The 18745-nt window shown below is 55.0% G+C and overlaps 2 protein-coding genes across 2 annotated transcripts in view; both read right to left on the reverse strand.

Moving 5' to 3' along the window:
• Positions 1 to 18: 18 nt before the first annotated feature.
• On the reverse strand, positions 19 to 3519 carry WFIKKN1 (WAP, follistatin/kazal, immunoglobulin, kunitz and netrin domain containing 1). Its single transcript, XM_065683619.1, has 3 exons — positions 2923 to 3519; positions 2628 to 2838; positions 19 to 1854 (listed from the first exon to the last, which is right to left on the reverse strand). Exons 1-3 carry the CDS (start codon positions 3324 to 3326, stop codon positions 370 to 372), a joined length of 2100 nt encoding a protein of 699 aa, XP_065539691.1. The 5' UTR covers positions 3327 to 3519; the 3' UTR covers positions 19 to 369.
• Positions 3520 to 6427: 2908 nt separating this feature from the next.
• The window catches only part of RAB40C (RAB40C, member RAS oncogene family), a 39239-nt gene continuing 26921 nt past the window's right edge, over positions 6428 to 18745 (reverse strand). Inside the window, exons 5-7 of the mRNA XM_065683621.1 lie at positions 12739 to 12816; positions 12138 to 12360; positions 6428 to 9440 (exon numbers count right to left, since the gene is read on the reverse strand). Of these exons, the coding sequence (XP_065539693.1) occupies positions 9160 to 9440; positions 12138 to 12360; positions 12739 to 12816 (582 nt within the window). The 3' untranslated portion in view covers positions 6428 to 9159. The remainder of the gene's footprint in view (positions 9441 to 12137; positions 12361 to 12738; positions 12817 to 18745) is intronic.

The raw sequence follows: 18745 nt of genomic DNA on the forward strand, positions 1-18745 counted from the left end.
GGAATCCCCAATCCCCCCCAAGCACCAACCAATGGAGGGGATCACATCCTGCACAGGGAGCACCCTGGGGTGCTGCACTGCCCCCAGAGGCTTTGGTGCAGTGGGGAGGTTTTTATGAGGGGGGTTCCTGGCAGATCTCCCACCCCTCTGCAGCCCAACCCACTCCTTTATTGCTGCTGGGCAGGCTGGGGGGTACACGGGGGGCATGTGGCAGATAAATAACAGGGGAGGTGGGAGCTGGGGCTCAGCATGGGGTTGTGAGGAGCTTGGTGGTGGTGGTGGTGACCCCAGGATACAAGCACTGGTGTGGGGCTCCCCCTCCACGGTGAGCCTGCAGCCCCCCCCATATCGGCATGTCCCGGCTCTGCCCTAGTCCTGGAAGCGGTTGAGGAGGTCGCAGGTTTTCTTCTCCATCAGCTCGTAGATCTTCTTCACCCGCTTGTCGTTGGCCGCCCGCACGTAGCTGCTGGGGTCCAGCGTGGCCATGCCGTCGTGCACCTCGCCCATGATGATGAGCGGCCCGTCCTCCGCCGTCATGTTGGGGCAGGGGCAGCTCCAGTCCATGCCGGTCAAGGTCACCTCCAGGTACTTGATGTTGAAGAACTTAAGGCCCATCTTCTCATCCTTGAGGACATCCTCGAGGGCGAAGCGCGCGATGCCGGAGTCCTGGTCCTCCACGACCTCCATCAGGCGTCCCACAATGGCGAAGTCGCTGCGGCAGAGGCTCAGCACCATCTTGCTTTTCAGGCGGCAGGCCTTGCACTGCAGGCTCTTGGGGAAGGGGCAGGCGTCCTCGCAGCTCTCCTTGCTCTCGAAGTTGTTGGTGTTGCCCTCGCAGCCGCCGTACACGAAGGAGTGGCACTGCTTCAGCAGGGGGTTGTACGCCCAGCGCGGCTCCCAGTGCTGGCAGGGGCCCTGCACCACGGGCAGCAGGCAGGCGGGGCGGGCGCTGCCCAGGCAGGCAGCCCGGCACTCCTCGTACGTCTCGAAATGGTTCCTGTTTGCGCCGCAGCCTCCGTAGCGGAAGGTGAGGCAGGAGCCCTGCTTGGCGTCGAAGTGCCAGCGCACCTCCAGCGCCTCGCAGCGCCGCCGGTCCGGCTCCTTCAGGCACTCGGCGCTGGGGAAGGGCTGGGGGCTGCTGGCCGGCACCGCGGCCGCCGGCTCCCGCCTCAGCACCGACAACGGGAAGTCGGCACGGAGCAGCCCGGCGGCGTTGCGGGCCGTGCACGTGTAGATGCCGGCGTCCTCGTGGCGGGCGTTGTAGATGACGAGCTGGCCGATGTTGGTGACCACCACGTTGCCGTACATCTGGTCCGGCCGCATGATGAAGTTCTCCTCCCGCTCGCTCTGCTTCTCCCAGGTGATGTCGGGGCGCGGGCGCCCGCTCACGTCGCAGCGGAAGCTGACGGTGCCTCCGGCGCGCACCGACTGGTGGAAGGGGTTGCTGTAGAGAGCGGGGGGCACCGGCACCTCAGGGCCGGTGCCTGGCGTGGGGCGAGCTGTGGTCTCCTGCGGCACGGGGCTGGTGTCGGGCCAGGTGAAGATGTGCTTGCAGGGCACGGTGGTGAGGCGGGTGCCGCGCAGGCACGCCTCGGCGTCCATGTAGCACTTGTTGTAGTAGGTGAGGCCGTCGGAGGCGCAGGTGAAGTTGGGCTCCTTCTCGCAGCGGTCCTTGCACTTGCACACGGGCTGCCCGTCCCAGATGTCGCAGTCGGAGCCCTGCTGCGCGCACACGAAGCTCTCACACGAGGCTGTGGGCGCCGGCGCGGGTGCGCTGCCATCGCCGAAGCGGGCGGCCACACAGCTCCGCAGCCCGCACACGTTGGTGCAGCACTTCTCAAACCCTTTGCAGTCCTGGCCAGGGACAGGGCGGAAAGAAGAGATGGGGGGATGATGTGCAGGTCACCATCTCGCCATGGGAGCTGCTCCCACCCCCTGTGGGGCTTTTGGGTGGCCAGCGACCCCACGCAGTCCCGTGCACCCTCGGCACCGCCAGCCCTCACCAGCACGGCTGCACTGGCCACGGCCCACCCTCAGCCCCCCCCCGACTCCCCGAGGATGCTGAGGGGTGCACTGCAATGATGTTGGTCCTCCCCGCCCCACCCGCCACCCCCCGCAGCATGCAGCATCTCACCCCTCCCTTTTGCTAGCTGAGGGGAGGCAGAACTCATTACACAGATGGACTGCAAAAGAGTCTCCCACTGTGGGGGAGCACTAGGCAAGGTGGAGGTGCTGACATCCCTGCTCATCCTTATGGGGCCTCAGCTGGAGCTCTCCGGGATGGACAGCCCAGTGCATGGGTGGGCTCCTGACCACAGGGATAAAAGGGGGGGGTGCAGGGCTGTCCACTGTCTGATGGGGGTCCCTGTCCCAGCACAATATGGTCCCCCGATCCCAGCCCTTTGGCTACAGGAGACACGGTGGGGGGCACAAGCAGTTCCTTTGCCTGCTGAGGGGGCAGGGGAGCAGCTCCGCGGCACCCCTGATGCCAACCCACAGCGGGGGGCTGGGGGGGCTGGGTAAAACTGGAGCCGGGCTGAGCCCGTTGCACAGGAACAAGCCCCATGCACAGGACCCGCACCCAAAGCGTGTCCCTGGGGTCCCCCGCGCCCCCCTCGCCTGCTCACCTGGTCCTCCCGGCACTCGCGCTCGCACGTGCTCTGCGCGTCCACCCAGAGGTTGGGGTTGAGCTGGTTGGGGCAGACCCCGGGGTGCCGCATCCTGGCCGGCTGCAGACTCAGCCCCGCCGCCAGCGCGGGCAGGAGCAGCGCGATGCCCACAGGGACCAGATTCCCACTTGGAAGCATCTTGGCCACCCCACGCCGCCGGCCTGGCTCGCTGGTGAGAAATCACGGTCAGGATGGAGGGGATGAGGGGGAAGGAGGGGGGACAAAGAGAAGGAGGAGGAGGAGAGGACCAAACCTCTGCTCTTCAGGGCCTGCTGGACCACCAGCGATGCTGCTGGCCACCTCCATCCATCGCTGCCGCTCGGCTTGCGGGTGCCAGGGGCACGGTGGCAGTGGCGTCCCTGGTCCTTCTTCCCTTAGTGAGAGGGTCTCAGTCCATCCTGGCTCCCCGGCAGCTCCGCGGGGCGAGTGGGGTGGAAGGGGAGGACGGGAAGATTGTAATCTGAATCCCCTCCCTTCCCAGTGATGTTTCTGGGTGTTTGGAATGGGAAAGGCGCTGACCTCAGCCTCTAACCCCGGCGAGCCCAGCGATCGGCTGGGCAAACACGGCAGGGGGAGATCAAAGGCAGAATGCAGAAAGTCTCCAGAGAGGGAGAGTGGAAGGAGGGGGGACACACACACAAAACCCATCCAGCCCATGGAGCTGAATTCCTGCAGGATGACAGAGCAGCCAGAGCCTGTGGTCCACCCATCCAGGGCTGCCAGCGGAGAGACCTGCGGAGCCCACACTGACTGGGGAGCCCCTCACCCCGCTCCTGGCCTCTTGGCATTGTGGGTGGGTGCAGCCTTGAGCCTGGGAGTGGGAGCTGGGGCTGGCGCTGGCACGTGTCCGCCCTGCTCATCCCTCATCGTCGTGCGGCATCCCTCAAGCGCTGGGCACAGCATCCAGCCCTCCTGGCAGCGCGGTGGGTGCCCACCAGCACCCAGAGCTCCCTCCACGCCGACTGAGGGCCAGGCTGTCTCTCCGGAGCTGGAAGCCAGCCCCATGGGATGGCTCCTCACGCTGCATCCCGGCTACAGTTGCCTCCTGGAGCCCATTCTGCAGCCAGCCCTGAGCTGGCCCTGACTCCCCAGCCGGATTCCCATGATCCCTGGTGGGACTGACCTGCAGCAGGAACACTTCACAGCCTTTTGGGAGCATTCTCTTCTCTCAGCTGCTGCGAAGCAGCAAGCCCACCCAAGGGAGGGTCTCCAGCCCCAGCTCCACAGTGCTGCAAGCCTGGGGGCAGGTGGTGGAAGGGACAAAGAAAAGGGGGGAACCCAGTTCAAACCCACCCGCATCCCAGCGGTCCTTGTGCATGCAGTGTTCAGTGCCAACCCAGTCCTTGGGGAAGCTCCTGGGGGAAGCCCTGTTGCACTGGAGCAGGCATTCTGGGGGGCTCTCAGGATCCACCATGCTGCTCTGTGCTTGGGCTCCCCAGGGACCCCAAATCCTGCAGCATGGCAGCAGCTTGTCACGACCACACACGGAGAGCTGGAGTGTCCCCCATGGTCCTTGCTTTCAAGGCCAAGCAGCCACCCAAGGGTCTGGCTGACCCTGGGTGCAGAGTGGAGGTTACACTGGCCCTGGGTGCTCATGGGGGGGCTGCTGCGATGTTTTGCAAACAGGGAATTGCATCAGGTCAGCCTGACCCTGCCTGCTCCATCCAGCCAATCCCGGACACCGGCCGCCTCCAGCAGCACATGGAGACTCCCAGCCCCCAGACCCACTCTGGCAGGGTGCAGGCTGCCACAGCACCTCGCTCCCCGGGGGTGCACCTGGACCACACTGGGGTGCCCCAGGGTCCTCCGAGGGTGCTGGAGCAGGAGGGAAGGGGGAAAGGAAAACCTGGAGCCCAGCTTTCGCCCACCTCTCTCTGGGGTCCATGTGGTCACAACACGGTCTAAGAAGATGCTGGTGCTGCGGTTTGGGTCAGTTCCTGCCACAGAGGTCCCTCTCTGGAGCTGTGGGAGCAGCTCCTGAGGTGTGGCCCACGTCCCACACCTGAGTCCAAGACACCTCATCCCAGTGTCACTGAGATTAGAAGCAGCCAGAGGGATGCCATGTGGTTGGAAATGCAGCTCCCAATGACTTGAGACCCTCACCCACGCCTGGGGACCCAGCAGAAGATGAAAGCAAACCTCATCCCTGGCACTTCACGGCCAGGCTGGACAGGGCTTGGGGCAACCTGCTCTAGTGGAAGGTTCCCCTGCCTGTGGCAGGGGCTTGGAACTGGATGAGCTTTAAGGTCCCTTCCAACCCAAACCAGTCCGGGACTCTGTGACTCAGAAGTGACTCTCACCACTCTGGCCAAGCCCAGGACACTTTCACCATGTGAAGGAGCTAAAACTTCAGCCTCTCCCAGACTTCACCTCTGCATCCAAGCTCCCACTGCAGCCCAAACAGGGAACTCCTGGAGTCACTTCCAAAGATCCCAGGCACAAAGGCAAGGTTTATGTCTCACCTCCTCCCTCCAAGCAAGGGGAGCACAAGAAAGTGCTCAGCACCCTGTCTTGGACCAAAGGGCACCCTGCCACAGCCCTCCCTGGGCCTCACAGGGCTCCTGCCCCACCGGTGTGCCCATGGGCAAGTGCAACCACATTGTCAAGCATCTCAGGTGCCATCAGGTGCAGGTCACTGTTCCTTGTGATGGGACCCGTGGTTGACCCTGCATGGCACAACCCTTGCAGGGGACAGTGGGACCAACCCGATACCTTCAAATATGGAAGGTGGGTTGGGAGGAGCACACTCAACAAGGAAAGACCTGAAGCAGCCCAGAGCAACCTGCTCCTTCCCCAAGGATCAGGGACCCCCATAAGCTCTCCCAGCCTCTGCTCCCAGGTTCAGGCTGTGGAATGCTCTCTCTCCCTCCACAGAGGCAGCTCTGGCATAACTGGCCCCAGCTGTCCTTACCCACCTGAAACCACACACAGCCTTTGTGTCTGCTGGCAAGAGGGAACAGACATTTCCAGAACCCCCCTGAAAAGAGGAAAGGGGAAAAAAAGGCTCTTCCCTGACCAGGCTTTCACCTTAGCCCCAGGGTTTTCCAGGCTGCAGACACTATCTCATCTGCCCCCTGCCCCCTCCCAGCCCTGGCAATTACTGCTTAAGCTGTTAAAACAAGCATGGCCGGTCTGGTACGAAGTGGAAAATCTGATCCCAGGGAAGTGAGCGGGCAGGAAAAGGGGAGGTCAAGGGGAGGTGGGCTGCGAGCACAGAGACAGGATCAGGGGAGGAGGTTTCCCTGCACCCAGGAGCAAAGCCCCTGGGCTGGGGCTCCCCTGTGCTCTGAGCCCCCCATGGCACCTTCTCCATTTCAAAGCCCCGCTGATCCCGGGCTGGCTTCCAGCTTGTTCCAGTTGGGGCTGCAAAACCTGTCCCTGGGTACCCAGGCCTGAGCACAGCCCCACACAAGCTGCACCCACCTACACGACTAAATGTGTTGCCTACTTGTCTGCGCTGCCTCAGAGCTCCGCAATCCAAGCCTCAGCCATTCTCTGAAAAAGTCAGATAGAGTAAGAACAGATTTAGCTTCTGCTTGACCAGAGAAGGGCAAAACCCCACCAGGCCCAGGAATCACGACTTTTAGGAGGCCCCAGAAACTGTAGCCCAAGTTGCTTTATGGATGATCTGGAAGTGGCAACACACACTTGCACTGCAGCAGCCCCAAATCCCCACCTTTGGGCACAACTCCCACCTTTTCCTTTCAACCTCTTCCCAGCCCGCCCCAAAACTGATCCGACTTCTCCAGCACGGGTAGTTCAAAACAACAACAACAAAAAAGACTTTAATTTATACAAAACAAACGCATGTAGAATCGGTTGAACAACACTGACTGTACAAAGGAATAAAAAAAATATAAGGACAGTCCAAAAAACCCCCCCAAACCCAACTCAGGAATGGTACAAGTGTTGGAGAGCAGCTACAGACTAGTGTTGACATAAGATGCAACAATTTTTCCTTTTAAATTAACAACAACAGCAACAAAAAAAGTGTTTTTGCTGAGCAACTGCTCCAGGTGGATCTTCCCTCCTCACTACAGCCAGGATCCTTTGAGACCTTATGGGATGGGAAAACAAGAAATCAACCACAGGGAAAGGGGTGTGCGGAGGTGCCACACGTGGCAAAGCCAAACCAAGCAGCGGTGCGTCTCGTTTCCAGCCATGCAGCAGCTCTGCGGGTGCAGGAGGAAGCCTTCATCCCTCTTTGCCCCCCCTGCCAGGGGGAAGCCCAGGGTGCTGTTTTCCAGAAGTCACCCTGCTCCTGTGGTGCCCATCACCTGTTGGCCGTATATCCCCAGGCTGCTGAGCCAGCGATTGTCTTCTGCTGCGTGTCAAGTGGTGGGAAGCAGGTGCCGGCCACTCCAGACAGGTTCTCCAAATCCCCCAGCCTTTGTGCCACCGCGCTGGGCCCGGCTGCGGCTTTGCTCTGGAGCCAAACCACCACTACAAAGGATTCTTCTCCCCCCTCCATCTGCCTAGGGTTTAATTCTCTCCTCGCTCATTTGAGCTGGGCAATAAAGCACGCTAGAGACGAGCCAAGAGGCCTGACCCCTCTATTGTATCTTGTTCTACAGAGCGGGGAGGGGAAGGCTCCTTCACCTCCAGGTTGCTCGGGGTAGGAGACGTTCTCTATGGAGGGATGTGCCCCTGCCTGCTGCCTGAAGAGAGCGGGTCCATCGGCCGTGCAGGAGCCGCCACGGCTTCATTCTGCCCGTGCAATGCAACAAGCTGCTCTGGGGGTGGAAAAGAGCCAGGCCAGGCCTTGAGGAGTTGCTAACACCAGGAGGGAGATAGCAGCACTGCATTAGCCAGGCTCATCGCTGAGGAGCAAAAGGAAAAGCAGTTCACTTCCTACCACTTTACAATCTACACGTCTCGGCTGCCTACAAGGATCTGTCAAGGATCGCTCAGTCCCACTGCCAAGCTTTTGCAATAAAGGCTAGGTGTTGTTTGCAAGGCTCCAGGTGAGTTTCCAGCCCAGGTCAGCCATGGGATGAAGCCAGGGACGCACACTGCACTTGCTTGACAGATCTCCCACAGCACGTGCACACCACGAGCCACAGAGCACAATCCAGAACAAAGCAGTTTGCTTTCCCAATGCCCTGGGGCTACCAAGCAACTCTGCCAAGATGGGAGCTGGGGGTTCGCTGGTCTCCCCCACACAAACCTTTCAGCTTTTCTGAGTCCCTGCTCCTTCACGCTCCAGTGGGAAAAGCTGCTTCTGTGCTTTCCCCACTTTCATCCAGGAGGAGCCACAGCAATGCTACCAGAGGCAGAGCATCTTTGGAAAAGCAAAGCAAGAAGCAGCCAGGATTGTGGGGCTGGTGCATGGGGGTGTTGTGGATAGAGGGCTTTGGAAGTGGTGGCTGAGGTTTCACAGCAATAAGGGCCAAAATTCAGTGGTTTTCCTCTGCTTTGGGCACGATCCTTCCAGCCTCTGCTCCTCAGCCCCATCATCCATGTGTCAGAAGGTGCAAAGCGAGCACAGCATCAGTCTGACCTCAGAGCTGCTGAAAACAAGCCGAGACTTCAGCCTTTTCACTCTGCCCCTCGAGCCATTCACATCCCACCCTGCCTTCGGAAACTTTAGGGACTGATGGGAATAAAGCAGCTTGGGACAGGTTATACACAAATTGTTCTTTCCTTCTGCATACGTAGTATTTAAGCCCCCTCCCCCTGCCAAGCACAAGCCCAGGTGGTGATTTAAAGTCTCTTAAAGCATTTGGGTATTTTTGCTTGGAAATCCTCCACTTTTGCCCTTTTGCTGACACTGGGAAAGTTAATCCAGTGCTCATATGTACATGGCTGCATAAAATTCTCCCTGACTGCTTCTTAAAAAAAACCTTAAAAAACAAGTGATATATATATATGTATAATATTTACATAAATAAATGAAGGAGGCAAGTGGACTGCTCCCTCCCCTTCTCATTGGCCAACTCTTGCCTTGTCTTCCTTCCGGTTTTTGGCAACAGCAGGTTAACATCCCGGTGAAAACTGTCATTAGTCCTCTGTCCCTGTTTTTCTCTTTTGTTTTCCCTACATTGAGTGATCACTATTGCACCAGCAATCTCTTCAGGTGTCCAAGAGTTAAAACTGCAGCACGGACTCTCCTTGCCTACTCCCTTAAGCCTCTCAATCTTCCATTAAATCCATTTCTCCGTTGAGCCTGGATGAGCTTTTTTCCCCTTCCCCCCTCCCCAAGCCGGCAGCTGCTGAATTTTCCACACCAGGCCAAGAGGCAAAGCCCAAAAGCATTCTTGGAGGGTCACTTGGCAGATCCTCTCCCCACCAGTGCTGTGAGATCCAGCCGGCACCACGCTTCCTATGCGAAGCCAAAACCGTGAGCACATTCCTAACTCTGGTGTGTGCCATCGGGAAAGTGAGCGTGGCCCATCCGGAGGGATCCAGTGGCAAAGGGGTCAGTGTGCAAAGAGCTGTACATCGGAGGGTGGGTGCGGACATGGCAGAAGCTCACAGGGTGTCCATCCTGCTAGGAGATCTTGCAGTTGTTGCGTGAGCAGTTCTGTGGGGGGCTCTGGGGCGGGCGGATGGATTTGGATCTCTTCAAGCTGTTCCCTTTGCTGCTGCTCCCCCCACCGCTGCTGGCCAAGGAGTAGGACCGGCCGTGCATCATCACTGCGTTCATCCCGTTGGCCATCGAGAAGGACTTCAAGTGACTCTTGATGGTGACGGGCAAGGGAAGCTTGTCGATGAGGTGGACTGGGGTGCAGGAGACGATGGCTCGGCAGCACAGGTCCTGTAAGCTGAACACTGGTGGAAGGAAAGACCAAACAGTCAAGGGACAAGAGATTTCAAGGACTGCCTCCTCCTCACAACTATTCCTTATGCTGCACAGTTCTTGCTCCTTTGGGGGGAGACAGTAATAAGGATTGAGCTCGCTAAATAAAAGCCTGTAACAGGGAGCAGGTTACTTGATAAAAAACAGGAAACCCAAGCTAAGCTCTGCCGTTTGAGATATTTTGCAAGACACCAGCTTTGGTGTCAACACAGGGCTTAGACACTGCCACCCCTCTTCCCTACACAGTGCCTGGGCAACCAGAGCCCTGCTCACACTTACAGAATCCTGGAATGGTTAGGATTGGAAGGGACCAGGAAGACCATCCAGCTCCAACCCCCTGCCACAGGCAGGGACACCTTCCAGTAGACCAGGTTGCTCCAAGCCCCATCCAACCTGGCCTTGAACAAGTCAGTTCAGCCTGGCTCCAGAGCAGAGCTGCTCCAGCCCTTGCAGCATCTCCATGGCCTCCTCTGGACTCGCTCCAACAGCTCCACATCCCTCTTGTGCTGCTGCCCCAGAGCTGGATCAGGACTGCAGGCGGGGGGTCTCCCCAGAGCACAGCAGATGGGGACAATCCCCTCCCTCTCCTGCTGCTCACGCTCTGGGGATGCAGCCCAGCACATGGGGAGTTCTGGGCTCAAGCGCTCACTGAAGCCAGGTCATGGGGAGCTGCTCATTGACCAACATCCTCAGGGCCTTCTCCTCAGGGCTGCTCCATCCAGTCTCCCGCAGCCTGTGTTTGTGCTGCGGATTGCCCCAACCCAGGTGCAGGACCTTGCACATGGCCTTGTGGAACTTCATGAGGTTCACATTGGCCCACCTCTCAAGCCTGTTCAGGTCCCTCTGGATGGAATCCCACCAGGCACTTGGATTCTCAAGCTGTCATTTGGCAACCAAAAGGACATGCCCAGGGAAGGAGGCAACAGGTTCAGCACGTCCCAGTGCAGAACAGTCTCATTTTGGACCTGCTCGAGGAGAAGCAGCCACAGAGCCTGGAGCCGGCTCTCTGCAGAGCGCCTGCAGCAACAGAGATCCCACGGGGCCAGAAGAGGATTCTGCCCTTTCAGGCATTTTAGCGTCCTCGTAGCTCGGCGTACATGACGTGAGCCTGCTTTGGGAAGTCTGCCTGGAGTGGATATCCTAGCAAGCGGCCACACGAGGGCACGCTTCCACCTCCAGCCTGCAGTGAAACCCACACGGCCACCCCCAGGCAGGCAGCCCACAGTCACTCAATCCCAGACTGGTTTGTGTTGGAAGAACCTTAAAGCTCAGCCAGTTCCAACCCCATGCCATGGGCAGGGACACCTTCCACCAGACCAGGTTACTCCAAGCTCCTGTGTCCAACCTGGCCTTGAACACTGCCAGGGATGGGGCAGCCACAGCTTCTCTGGGCACCCTGTGCCAGCACCTCAGCACCATCACAGGGAAGAGCTTCTGCCTAAGAGCTCATCTCAATCTCCCCTCTGGCAGGTTAAAGCCATTCCCCCTTGGCCTGTCCCTACAGGCCCTTGTCCAAAGCCCCTCTCCAGGTTTCTTGTAGCCCCTTTAGGCACTGGAGCTGCTCTAAGGTCTCCCCTTAAGGAGCCTTCTCTTCTCCAGGCTGAACCAGCCCAGCTCTCTCAGCCTGGCTCCAGAGCAGAGCTGCTCCAGCCCTCAGAGCATCTTTGTAGTAGCAGCTACTCAAATCACCTGCCTAAGCAGAACTGAACAATGTTGATTACTCCATTAGGGCTGCAGCTTTTCTGTAAGAAGGGAGCCCACCCCCAAGCAAGCAGCCTCTGCCCCCCGCAGGCAGCAGTTACAAGTCCTGCCTCAGAGGGTGATTCAGGAAAGGTCTGTGAATGCAACGCAGTTCTTGCTCACCATCCCTCATCAGGCTGGAGACAGTGGCATGGCAGCCAGGCCAAGGGCAGGGGCCTAGGCAGAAGGGTTGGTGACTGGGGCTGGCAATCAGGATTGTCCCTCCCTTGTGAGCAAGAGCTGAGGATGCATATGAAGGCAGATCACCCCAGAGTGCAGGTCACCCCAGGAGTGGGGCACACTGCAACCTCCAGCCAGGAATATGGGACCCGAGACTATTTTGCTCCAAAACCAGCAGGCTGGGGGGTACCATGAACTCTGCTCATAGTCTTGCTACACTGCAGCACATGCACCTGGATATACAGAATGCTCCAGCACACTGCTGCGTGCCAACAGAAGGGATGCGATTCAGTCCCTTTCAGCTCCCTGTGCTCACTTTGCTTCCCCTTCCCTCCAAAACAGGAGACACAGGTTCAGGCAAGGGTGGGGACAGAGGTACTTATGCTTGGATTCATCCCACACAGCCATTTGACTGAAGTACTTTCAAGTTTGGAGCTTAATTACACTCAGCCTCATCCAGAGTAAGTGGAGAGGTGCAGGGTACCCTGGAGCAATTCAGATCCCAGACATGCTCAACTACCCTCTGGAGCTGCCCATCCCTTACCACTGCCTGCTGGGTTCCTGCACCAGTACAGGCAGCTTCTTGTGGCTCAGCCTCAACTTGTTTGACCAGAGGCATTTCTCCATGTCAGGTGCTTTCACAGATCCCCCAGTTTCTAATAACACACCTCCCACCTAAGCAAACAGCCCTATCCCTCCCATTTCAGCTCTCCTGTTTCCCCACATGGAGCATCTTCCTCACTACTGACCTCTGTTGGGTCTCCAGATCTTCTCCATGCCGTGGCGCATGAGGACGATTCGGGACAACTCTGTGAAGGACTCTATAACGTTGAAATTGCACAGGGGGCTGACCTCAAAAAACGTCATGCAGTTCTTCTCTGCATAGGCCCGGGCCTGCTCCGTGGGCACTTGTCTCTTGAAGGCAAGGTGCAGCCTGTTTCCCACCAGGATCCGAGGGACACCTGGGGCATGCTTTAAAAAAGGAAAGAAGTGGAGAAATCATGGCTCGTCCTTCGTAAGGGAGGCCTACACCCAGTAGACCTGTAATAGCAGTGAAGGGCAAAGAAACAGGAATTGCTCTGCGACCGAGGAGCTCCCATGATGAGGAAGACTAATTTATCCCCCCTCCCCGGCCATTTTAGAGGGAAACTTCCCATCTCACTTGACCATTCCCAAGCTCTTTCTGACTACTCTACCACACAGAGGTGGAAGGTTACCCTCTTGGTTTGCTTCTTATCGAGCAGCCATCGTTTCCTCTCCATAGCACCCCACATCAGAGCTGGCACCTCAGGTGATACCTCCGCAGATGTTTGCTGTAGACCACTGCACATGTTCTTCAATGCAACTTACCTCATCTATTTCCTTTATCCATCTGTCTATCCCATCAAAGGACCAGCGATTAGTGATGTCATAAACCAAGAGAATGCCCTGGTGAAAGAAAACCAGGAGCAATTAGGAAGCTTCATAGCAGACAAAATGAAAGGGACATCACCTCCCTATGCAGGAACCAGAAGGCTGAGGGGCAGAACATTGCTCCAGATGCACTATTTGTGTGGTTGCTAGGGCAAAAATTGAGACAAGAGGTCTGTACTAACACTGTCCCAAGCTATTAGGGAATGTTTTACTCCTGTTTTGGCTTGAACATCCCCCAAATCATTCTGAAAGCAGCAGTCTCTGTGAAGGAGGAGGAACTGCCTTGGTGACTATGTATCTGGAGGAGCAAAACAACACCCTCCTCCTGTCACAAATCCAATACAAACTCACAGAGGCAGAAACAAGTCTTTTTCTTTCCCTCTTACGCATTCAGTGGTGGGATGGCAGTACAATATGATGAAGCTAATGAAGCACACCCATCTTCAGCAGGTTTTCCCTCTCCAGAACCTGTCTCATTCTGTCATCCCTTTGCTATCACTGCCACACTGGCAGAGAATGAAGGCAGGACAGCAACGTTGGGACATCCCAGAGGGTCAGAGCAAAGGTCTCACTGTAGGACCTTGCCCTGTGCCCTTCTTCTGCAGCACCCTCAGGCCCACATCGATTTTTCCTGAACACCACCCACATCCACAGCTTACTTCCCTTACACTCTCAAGGTGCAGCACAATGAGCTGGAAGGGTAGGGAAGCAGGACAGGGAAGTTTGTGCTTGTGATGACATGAAGCAGCACTTTGGAGAGTCTCCACCTCCACCCCGAGTCTGGCTAGTAGGACTCAGGACCACAAACACACTGCTGGCCACCACACAGGTCCACAGCAATTCCTACCAAATAAGCTTTCCTTGCACCAAAGTACTTCTGAGGACAGACACAAGGGAAGTAGGCTGTGCACAGCCCTGCAGGCACACAATCCAGCACATCAGGAGATGCCTCTCAGGACCAGTTGGGCACATACAACATATAGAGAGTTGTCTCAAGCAGCAGCCTTCCTGCAGCTCTCCTGTTATTTTTCTGACTTGTTGTCAGTCCCTTCTTTGCAATCAAGGACATTTCAAGTGACAACAGGTGCTTCAAGGTTACTCTGCGGAAGATGCCCTGAAATGGGAACCACAGAGGAACAGATGATCTTGCACTGCGAGAGGTGGCAGTGTGGCTGGGAACAAGCACAGGATGAAACCCAGCAGCAGGGAGACTAAGCTAAGGGCAAACCAAACCAGCCCAAGCTGGACTCCAGGATAACAGACCATTTAGCAGCAAGTTCAACAGAACCAGCCTTCTCTGAATCAGGGGTATCCTCCAGGAACAGCCATCCCTATGGCAAGTCCCCAGAGCAAGCAAGAGACACTAATCTGGCAAAGGAAAGTCTCAGCCGGCAGCCTAGTTCTCCCTAGGACATGCCTAGATATACCCAGCTTCTGCCCTGCTACATGGCAGAGACTGTCAAGCACCCTCCAAGCAGTGGCATTGCTCCTTTATTCATCGAAATGGAAGATCCACTACACAGATGGGAATCACAAACTACCCAGTCCTCCTGCCAACGCTGCTGCCAAAGTCAGTGATGACCTGGGGGAAGCCTATATAGAATCAGGCACGTTATATACCTCAGGTTTATGAAAAAATAATCATCAGCATGAGATGTGGAGAACACAAGAATAATAATTACCAGGACATATGAGCCACAAAGGCACTTGAACCTTCATAATAAAGTCATGTCTCAAGCTAGCACTTGAAATTGCTCCCCACGACTGGAAAAGCAACCTTTCCCTGAACACACTGGGTGTGCCTGGACATTGTTTGCCTTTCTCACAGCTCTTTCAGAACAAGCAGCTCTCACAAAGCCTGCCCAGTGTTATTGTTCTGAAAAGTCTGGGTCAGAACAATTCTGATTCTGGGGTTTTATCCATCCAGGGCAGCTGCTCTCCAGGCAGAGCTTGCTTCTGTCCTTGCTGGCTCTCCCAACTTCTCTGCATCTGCACCTTTACCATGTGCACAAAGGCTCAAACATAGAAAAAAAGGGGAAAGGGAGAGGGTACAAAAGGCAAGCCACACGTGGTGGTCTGGCTTTCATCTTTGAAGAGCCAGCTCTTCAAAGTTTGGGTTTGAGGTTGTTCTGAGCACCCTAACAGTGAGTTCTCATAACTGCAGTAGTATCTGTGGTATGGGCAGAGCAGATGCATCTCCAGTTTCCTCCAAGAAAAGCCTGGAGCCCAGAATTTTTTGCTCTGTCATTTCTAGTACAGTCAAAACACTGCCTTCTCAAAAAGCATGTGTCCTGGGTTTAGCAGCACCAGTCAGTTTTTCTCCTTCTTAGCAGCTGGTGCAGTGCTGTGTTTTGACTTTTGGCCTGGGAACAGAGCTGACAGCAACAATTAAAAACAATTGGTGTTAAGTAATGTTTATTTTGGCCAAGGACTTTGTGAGCCTCATGGTCTGCCAGGGACGAGGGGAGGCCGGGAGGAAGCAGAGACAGGACACCTGACCCAAGCTAGCCAAAGAGGTATTCCATACCACAGCACGTCATGGCCAGGGAGGTAACTGGGAGTTACCCGGAAGCGTATGGGCTCTCTTCAGGGCGGGGGAAAAAAATCAAACTCGTTCAGCGAGTGGTATTGTATTCTCTTCCCTTGTTATTTTCTCTTATCATTATTATCATTGGTGGTAGCAGCAGTGATTTGTGTTATACCTTAGTTACTGGGCTGTTCTTATCTCAACCCATGGGAGTTACATTCTCTCGATTCTCCTCTTCGTCCCTCCGGGAGCGGGGTGGGGGGCAGAAGGAAAGAAAGAGGGAATAAAAAAAGGCAGGGGGAGGGAGTGGACAAGCTGTGTGGCTCCGTTTGCACCACGACAGCATGGGAGGTTGGGTTTGGTTTGGAGGATCAGTTTCTCCTAAGCTTAAATAGGAAAAAATAAGAAGCGATTTTTCAGAATTAAAAAACTCCACAAACCAAGAACCCAATCACAAAATACCCACTACCAGGATACAGACCATTTTAGGAGGGGAAGAAGGAAAAAAAAAAGAGAGACTCTGAGCTCTCTTTCAATTGTTGTAGTATTTATTTTGACTTCCAGGTTCCAAGTCTGCACATATGAATGAATGAGAGTCAGGAAATAACAAAGCAGAAGGTGTGGTGACCCCCTTCCAAGACAAACAGCCAGCAAGTGAAATAAAGTCTGCTTATCTCAGTTCTGGATTGACAAGTTCCTTTAGCCAAGAGAAACAGACCCAAGGCCTAGGTTGTGAAGACTGCTTCTGACAGAAAATGTGCTCCAGGAGGAGAGAGCTTTTAAGCTTGCTGGCAGCTGCTGCCTGGATCTTCTTTAAATAGGAAGAAGGATAAAACATCAGCAAAAACCCAGCCCAAGTTTCCTAGAAGCAGGGTGCAAGGTCAAGACCACGACTTCAGGAACTCGCTGTCTGCCAGCTTACCCTCCAAGTCATAACACAGCCCCATGCACGCACATTTAGGGTCAAGATTGTCAAGGAAAGCTTCCCAAAGGTGAGAAGATTCCATGGCCAAGTTGTCTAATGCCTTGCTGCTGTCCTCATCCTCTCCAGCATGGGTATTAGACCAGCTTTACTGTAACTCCACAGAGGACAGAGGAAGCTGTCTTAAAAAGAGCTCTTGGTGATGCCAGATAACCTCATACATCTTCCAAGTAGTTCTGGCATGTTCCAGACATCACGTTTCCAGAGCACACATCCCATATATACTGTCATGACCATTTTCTCCCCTAGAGGGAACAGCACAGATGTGCTTGTAGAGAGGGAGCTGGCTCCATTGCTGCATACAGCTCCAAGTAAGATCTGTTGGGGTTTTTTTCAGGTTTTGCAAAGTCTTCCTTGGAATAATGTGCACAGAATTTTAATTTCCTCAGCTAGACAAATTAACAGGTTCCCATTTGCAGCCAAAATTATTCTTTCAGTGCCTAGATGGCTGTCAACACCTTATCATCTCCATACCTCTCAATTCCGAGTTTCACAAAGCACCTTTGTAAGCATTATGTACCCTGGGTTTCACCAGCAGGAAGTGAGAAGCTGCACACTCAGGTTCTCAGATCAAGGGTATTGTGGACTCCTCACCAGCCCTGCAACAGCCTTTCTTCTTTATCTCCTCAACCTGCCTATAGGCCTCTGTGGGAGGTAGACTGACTGGACTTGTCCCCAGGCCTGTTTCAGATCTTTTCACAACTGGATTTTCAAGCTTCATTTCCACACCACTGGGATCAGCATGGCCCCAAGCACACCAGCAACAGGAATTCCTACATGTGTATGAAGTGTAGTGAACAAGAAACATGAAGAGATCACAGAATCATGGAATGGGTAGTGCTGGAAGGGACCTTAAAAGCTCATCCAGTTCCAACCCACGGCAGGGACACCTTCCACCAGGCCAGGTTGCTCCAAGCCCCATCCAACCTGGCCTTGAGCACTACCAGGGATGGGGCAGCCACAGCTTCTCTGGGCACCCTGTGCCAGCACCTCAGCACCCTCACAGGGAAGAACTTCTGCCTAACAACCAATCATTATGGCAAGACTGTGTCCCAGGTGATTCATTTTTATACTGGCAGCCAGTATCATTGTATCCAGCAGCACACGTGGATGCTTATTCTGCCAAAACCCAAACTTGCTTTCAGCAGGAGCTTACAAAGATTTGCCCACACAATCAAGGTGTGTATGTGGGAAGCATCAGCTCTATCTGCTTGGTGCAGGTTTAGACCAGGCTTACAAGCACAAAATTTTTAAAGGTGAGGGACAAGCAGCATGCTCACCCATCAGTGCAAAGCAGGCTTCTCCAAAAAGGCTTCGCCAATGCTTTAGGAGCTGGATCTCCAGCAACTCACACAAGCACACAAGAACACTGCTGTGAGCAAGCAAGGACTCACGCGACTGCCAGAGACCTGAGCTCAATGACGGCAGATGCCAGAGTGGCCAGGAAAGTGTCACTCACTGGTATTCTCCACTAATGGAAAAAAGCTGTTGCTGAAGAAGCCTGTCAGACCCCCCTTAGACTGGATTTCTCTGACCCACAGGATGAGATAAACCATAAACAAGATCCAGCACTGACAGCAACCAGAACACTTTGTCTATCCTGCCTGCTCTTTCAGAGCGATGCTTGGTCAGGGCTTTCCAGCTGGCACCTCAGGCCTTGGCTCATGGGCACGTACATCCTGCTGCCAAACCATATCCCAATGGACTAATGCATTGGAGGGGCAATTATTTATCACTGAGCTTTTGATAACCATTCTGGCATGCAGGGAAGGCTCCTCCAACAGCTGGACAACCTGAGGCAGGTAAGGTATCAACTACTAAAGCCTTAAAGTAGAGCAGAGCCTACATCTCAAGAGTCTGCTGAGCTGCCAGAAAAGCCACCACCTTCCTGGATACTAAAAGCCCTGAGCAGGACAAACAGCAGCTACTCACATCACCTGCCTAAGCAGAACTCGACAATATTCATTATTTCTGCAGCTTAGCTCTAAGATAGGAGTATATTCCAATGATTCCTGTAGATCGTCTAAATCTATTCACAAAGGATCTTCACACTATCTGGGAAGAGGTGGCAAGACACATTTGCAGAAACTGTTTAAATCACTGGCACATGAGGACATCAGGAATGATTCTAGCATTGCTTCTTCATTGCTGGATCAGAGAGTATCACCACATACCTTTCTCCCCTCTGTGATGACTTGGAATAGCTTGTATTTGCTCAGAGCAACCAGAAGAGCCACAGCTGCACCAACAGTTGAGGTCAGCAGCCAGCTCTGCTGTTGGTGTGATAGAGACCTTAAAGCCAAGCAGAAGAAGCCAAAGAGCAGAAGTCCAAGAGCAAACAAAAAGATTCCTGAAGCACCTTCAAGCATGACTAAATACCCTTCACCGTACCCTGAGCTGTGACAATGAAAATAAAAATCCTTCTGCAACACAGC

This window comes from Lathamus discolor, chromosome 6, assembly GCF_037157495.1.
Source record: "Lathamus discolor isolate bLatDis1 chromosome 6, bLatDis1.hap1, whole genome shotgun sequence".
In the NCBI taxonomy this organism is placed as follows: domain Eukaryota; kingdom Metazoa; phylum Chordata; class Aves; order Psittaciformes; family Psittacidae; genus Lathamus; species Lathamus discolor.